We start from the raw sequence: 6055 nt of genomic DNA, 5'->3' as shown, positions 1-6055 counted from the left end.
GTTATTACTGAGTGAATAGCTCCAAACATTATCTAAAAAGCACAGCTGTACTTTCCACTGGTTCTGAAGAGCTGGCTTCCTCCACTATTAAGGATGCTTCCTTTTCAATGAAGCTTAGCAGAACTGGTCCAGGGCACCTTCACCTCCCTCTCCCACAACTGCAGTTATTATTGACTGTAAGGATATACTTACTACAGCATGCATTTAGCTTTTTCAAGCAGGAGCTTGATGAGAAGTGTGTTGTTCTTAGTCATTTGTCCTGTTCAGCCCACGTTTTTCTTTATGATGGAATTTACAGGAGACAAGAACAACAACTTTTATGTCATATTCTCAAAATGTCTCCACCTGGCCCACAGAGACAATAGGCTGTTGCCTCCCCATTGATCAGCATTTCATTACACACTTTTATTTACAGCACCACTGAGTTTCTCACTAGATAGGGTACTGATATATCAAGGCTCTCATTACTTCAGACTACTACTAGAGAATTTAGAGAATGGGAGAAAAAATTCCAAAGACCAAAATTTAAGTTCTTAGTGGGACATGCAGAGTTGGAGACCCTACTTGACAGATGGAGCACACAACTTTCAGGTTCAGGAAAACAGTGGCAGTGAGAAGCCTTTGACTCCTTCCAATCTTTTACTGGAATTATATGTTTAAGAAGCCCATGGGATAGTTTGAGATCAAAGATGTCACTGTGCTCAAGGAAAACAGCTTGATTGACAGGAAATCACAGGTCTGTAGTGAATCTCTGCATTCTCCAAAGTCCTCATGGTTCCCTTCACATGCTGCATCCTGTGGGAGATAGTTCCTAGAGGAAGGCAACTTTATGGTGGTCTTCTAGTGGGATTGTCCATTTTTCTCCCATGCGAGGGAAGTGATTCTACAGCTCCGTGGTGTCACATTTGGCCCTTTATTCCACTTTAAGATACTGGTCAAGGACAGCAACTGCAGCAACTGCATCTAGTATGTATAATTTGGGGTGGGAGGGGATGGTTTGCCCTTTTTTCATGTTTATAATACAAAGGCAAAGCAATTAACACACTTAAGAATGTAAGCCTACATACAGCCACACATAAGCCTAATTCTTCCTTTTGCACAAGGCCACCTAATGTGGTATTGGCAGAATAAATCACGTTGTAGTCACCGTAAGGCTCTTTCCATTGCCAGCGTTATTAAAAAAGCCAGCAGTGTGCATGATATTCTCAACTTGATCAAAATGCAGAGAACAACCACCCTTTTACTTGGACTCATACACCCCTGGCAAAGTTCATGATTTCTGATATAAATGCGTATTTGCATTTTAACTAGTTGCTTTTTTTTCTCTTGCTGCTTCTTTGCAAAAAGAAAAAACTTTCTTGATCCTAAGTTATAAGCCAATGAAGTATGCAAAAGTACTTCATTAAGCCTATGAAATCATCTGCTACAGATGATTTTGAGAGAAAATACTGTGTAGTGGAGCCATCTACAGGGATGTAGTTTGAAATACAGACATACAGGATAAGCAGAGATGTGCAGGGTAGCTCCTGCAGAACCAGGGACCTGACAGCAGCAGTGATACTAAAATCATCATATGGCAGAAAAAGAAAATATATATTGGAAGTGCTTTTATGAACATTAATTCGTATATTTTGTTATGAATGTGTTCTTATGTTCCAGATTAGAAGATTTTGACTTGTTCATGTGGAATAGTAACTAAAATGAAAATAAAATGGCTTGGTTTAACAAGAGATGTTAATATGAAAATCTTACTCCCTAAGAGGTATTTCACCTTTAGATCTGCATTTGGGTCTTATAATTATCAAAAAGAGCCTGAACAAAACCAGAAAGGCCACAGAAGTACCAATATTCACAGAGGGGAATCTGTAGATGGATTTGGAGGGGAGGAGATATTGAGGTATAGAAATCATGAATAGGACAGAGAAGGTTGAACGGGCGATCCTTGGCACCTTCCCAACAGCACTTTAATAAGCAGGTGTTCAGTGAAATGAAATGGCAACAACACCAAACAGAAAAAGTACTATACATTGTATTTATGCATATTTTACTATTAAAACTCACTAGCAACAATATATTACTGAGGCAACAAGCTTGGTAAGAAACATTGATTTTTTTTTTTTTTTTTTTTTTTTTTTTTTTTTGGTATGGCAATCACTAGGCTCCCATTGTGCTGTCCCTTGTAACACTTTTGATATGTCCCAGTAAAGGTTTGATATTGGTGTCTCAGGCTTATGCAAGAACTTTCACTACAGAAGACAGGTGACAAGTAACCTAATAACTAGCTGGGGGCTTGAAGAGAACTAATTGCATAATGGATAAAAAATGTTTCAAACCAAAACTGAGTAGGAGCAAACCTCATGTAAACTGCAGCTGGATGCTATGAGAGCATCACATTCTTAGAAGGTCATACAAGCTTTGAAAGTGCAGCTAAATTTGCAGAATTGCTTTGGCAACTCTCATGCTCCTAACTCTAAGAGACATCAATCTAATTTAATTTCCTTTCCTGTAACACAGACTTCATGAACAATACGAGTTATCCTCTATTCATGCCACTAGGCTTGCCAAACCATTTGATGGCCTTCTGGCAAATCCGTCAGTTCCTTGCAGTCACAATACAAATTTCCATACTTTTTTCTTCTTAAAAACACAGGAATAATATCAGGAGAAAGGGTTTGAAACGCACCATGAGCACATTCAGAATATATCACTGTTACAGAAGCATGTTTACTTTGAGAAGACCAAGTGACATTCATAAATTCAATGGACAGGACCTATTTGCAGACAAGTACTTGATAATACCTGTATGTGCAGTACATTCTTTCTAGAAGTTCACTTATTCTATTCATATAGCTGCATAATGAGCTGTTTTCTACTGAAGTATTGCTGCATCATCCCAAAGAAAATATCTACACCAATCTTTCACAGCTATACGAGCTATTGAAGGGAAGCAGCAACACACTGTACCTACTCCAAGAATTCTAGAAATCCTGCTTTATTAAAAGTGTTACAAGCTGCAATTATTTGAATTACATTCTACCAGTAATTTCCTTTATTTTGGGGAAAATTCCTGAATAGACCCTTCTTGTATGTCAAGAAATGGCCCACAATTTAATTTCGTGTGAAACTCATGTCAATCAAGAACATGCCCTGGCATACAACTGCTGAAACCATCCAGTTAAGGTGATTGACCAAGGGACAGGACATGGAAAGCAGCACAGGAAACTGCTAATGAATGTGTTCATTTATCACAATGATTTAGGTATTCAGTAGCTTTTGAGAATGACAGAATTATGCCATGGAAGAAACAGATGAAAACCTAACAGTAATGCAGACTTGTAGACTCATATTTCACTGGAAAGCTACACAGACACTGTAAAATGCAGTGGTAAGAACATTTTCAGAGCACCAAGCAACAGGTGTATATACTCTGCTTTAATACAATGAGTGAAAAATCCTGCATTTCCAGATTGCACTTGACTGCTCTGACCAAATCAATGGGAATGATCGTTTGCTCCAATCAGGCAGAGAGAAGCATAAAAGCATACAGATGCCATGGTTTTCTTGGTTCCACAATGATATTCTGAAGTCTGCAAACAACCTTTGGATGTACTGAAATCCTATAAAATCATGCACCCAGTGGAAAACCTAGCGACAGACCTTTGGCCACAGTCCATTCATGCAGTTCCACTGACTGAGTCAGTCTACAGCAGCTGAGAACTCAGTCTGTGAGCTCCAGGGATGGACATTTTCCCAAAGATGTTAAACTATCCATGCGAGCCTGTTAAAGCAGGCTTGTATGTACCTTAATTGCAACTAATTGCAACTAACTGCAACTAACTGCAGCATGAGGACCGCTGTTAAAGAGCTGAGAGCCCAATCAAGAAACTTTCAAAGAAATGATCATCTGTGTAGGTTACCCCATGTCTTCAGATCCATGTTCACGTTGCATACACGTTAAGAGAAGCTGTGCATACACAGCTGGGGCAAAACCAGGTCACTCCTGAGCCAAACTCTGACTTTTCGGGAAGTCCTCATGGGCAAATCTATGCAGATGCACCTGACTTCAGGTATTAATAATGACAACCAAAGTAAGCCAATTTGGAGTAAATATAAACTGTAAGTATGTGTGTTACTCTATACCAACTAGAATGAAATGCTATGTAATAAACAAAAGGACAGATAAATATTTATGGACAAATAACTGGTCACTTTGTCTTTGATAGGTCAATTCATAGATGTTGCTTTTTTTAGCCATCTGACGTGTTGTATGCAGCAGCCCCAGCAGTCAATTGCTTTCACTCTTTGCTGACATAAAATTTCATGCAACAGCGCATCCTAGCATGATCCATACCCATTCCTTAATACTGTGGGGAGATCATAACACTGTAACACTTTTAATAACACAATGCCAAAAAAACCGCCAACACAACCCAACTTCATGAGATAGAAAGAAATTATTTAGCAGTTATTTTTTCCCCTCAAAAGCTGAGTTTTACTCTTGGTAATAAATAGAAGGTACACACTCTCCAGATTGTCTGTAACAATTTTGTGATGTATTATATTTTACACAACTGGTCTCTTCGTGTCTGCACATACAGTATCATTTCTGAACAAGTTAATAATGGGTTACACTGCACTTTTCTTTGCCCAATATATATACAGACACACCTTCAGCAAAATTTCTTCTCAATATTTATACTATTAATTGGACCAAATGACAAAATTAAAAAAAAAAAGGAGAAGGAAGAAGAAAGGAGCTTCCTTTACACTTGCGTCTGGTGCTGGGTCTCCACAAATGGAATGTGAACATTTTCTAGGCTGAGTTCCTCCACGCTTTCAAAGTCACTCATGGCTACTTCGGAGTCATCAAAGCCGCAGCCGGCTGAGACATCAGAGGAGGAGGCGTTGAGAGAGTTGTGCAAAGATAAGGGCATCTTACCTGCACTAACATTTTCTGTGTTCTGGCTTGGGCCAACAGCAAAAGTACTAAATTCGTTCCCAGTCTGAGATCCTGTGGCGTCTGTCTCGTTGGGGAACTGGTGGGGAGGGAGGTATTGGCTCGGGTGGAAGTGCGGCCGTCTCCTGCAGTCAGGGCTCAGAGTACTTGCCATTGAGACCGGCTGCGAGGGTGGGAGGGTTTCATATTGGTCTGGATAATCCTCTGGAAGAGGAGGTGGTAACTGGTCCTGGCTCAAAAACTCCTCCTCGTGAGGAGGAGGGTAGTCGCTGTCGATGTCGTAGCCACCAAGGTAGTAATCTGTTTCCAGTTCTCTGGTGCTGCCGTGATGAGCCGAGCCTCCATCTGTCGTCTCAAAATTGGGCACTTCCTCAATGTCGGACAAGCGAGCACTGGGCATCCAGTCAGAGGTATCCCAATGATACGCTGGAGCAGGGAAGAGAACCACAGTGCTCTGTTAGGATGAGACCACAAAGTGGAGCAGAGTGTCCTGCATGCACCTGCCTGAGTCCTCACAGCACATTCAAATCACAGCATGCGCCACAGGCCACGGACACAGGTCAGCCATGCTCTGACCAGAGGGGTAGAGGAGGAGGATAAATTGCATTATGATGCTAATACAAACAAGCGAAGAAACAAAACATGGCCGCTCTCAGGCATTTTGCCTTTTAAGATGCTACTGGGTTGTATTAGAAACTATGAGTCCAAGAAATCAAAATGTCTGAATTACTGGTTTTCACAGTTATTTGAAAAAAATCTTTAAATGCAGTCAGCATGCTTATGGAATCTTATCTCCCCTTCCACCTCCAATGACTTCAAGAAAGAAAGTATGCAAGCAAATAATCTGTTTGACTGAAAACTGAACTTTGAAACAAAAAAGTGGCTGACCATTCCCATGCATTTTGAACCCAACAGAATTCAAACAAAAGAGTAAATGTGAAGCAGTCGAAGAAAAAAAACAAACAGATCAAGTCAGCGCTCTGCCCACCCTGGCCCACAGGCAGAAGGTGTCCCAGAAAAATCACCTCTGTTGTAGTTCTGTCCTTGATCCATAACAGACACTGTCAGATACAAAGTGAAAAGCAAAAACTGGTAACT

General features: G+C 40.4%; 1 protein-coding gene across 6 annotated transcripts in view; it reads right to left on the bottom strand.

Moving 5' to 3' along the window:
• Positions 1-2164: 2164 nt before the first annotated feature.
• The window catches only part of FAT3 (FAT atypical cadherin 3), a 398042-nt gene continuing 394151 nt past the window's right edge, over positions 2165-6055 (bottom strand). For 3 of the 6 annotated variants that reach the window (XM_040054680.2, XM_040054683.2, XM_040054684.2), the window contains one exon: positions 2165-5383. In XM_040054680.2, the coding sequence (XP_039910614.1) occupies positions 4764-5383 (620 nt within the window). In that variant the 3' untranslated portion in view covers positions 2165-4763. Of the gene's footprint in view, positions 5384-5982; positions 6019-6055 lie in introns of all 6 variants that reach the window. The other 3 variants (XM_040054688.2, XM_040054681.2, XM_040054685.2) reach the window with 2 other exon arrangements.

Source organism: Hirundo rustica, chromosome 2 (assembly GCF_015227805.2).
Source record: "Hirundo rustica isolate bHirRus1 chromosome 2, bHirRus1.pri.v3, whole genome shotgun sequence".
NCBI lineage: Eukaryota > Metazoa > Chordata > Aves > Passeriformes > Hirundinidae > Hirundo > Hirundo rustica.
This window is presented reverse-complemented; position numbering and strand designations above follow the sequence as displayed.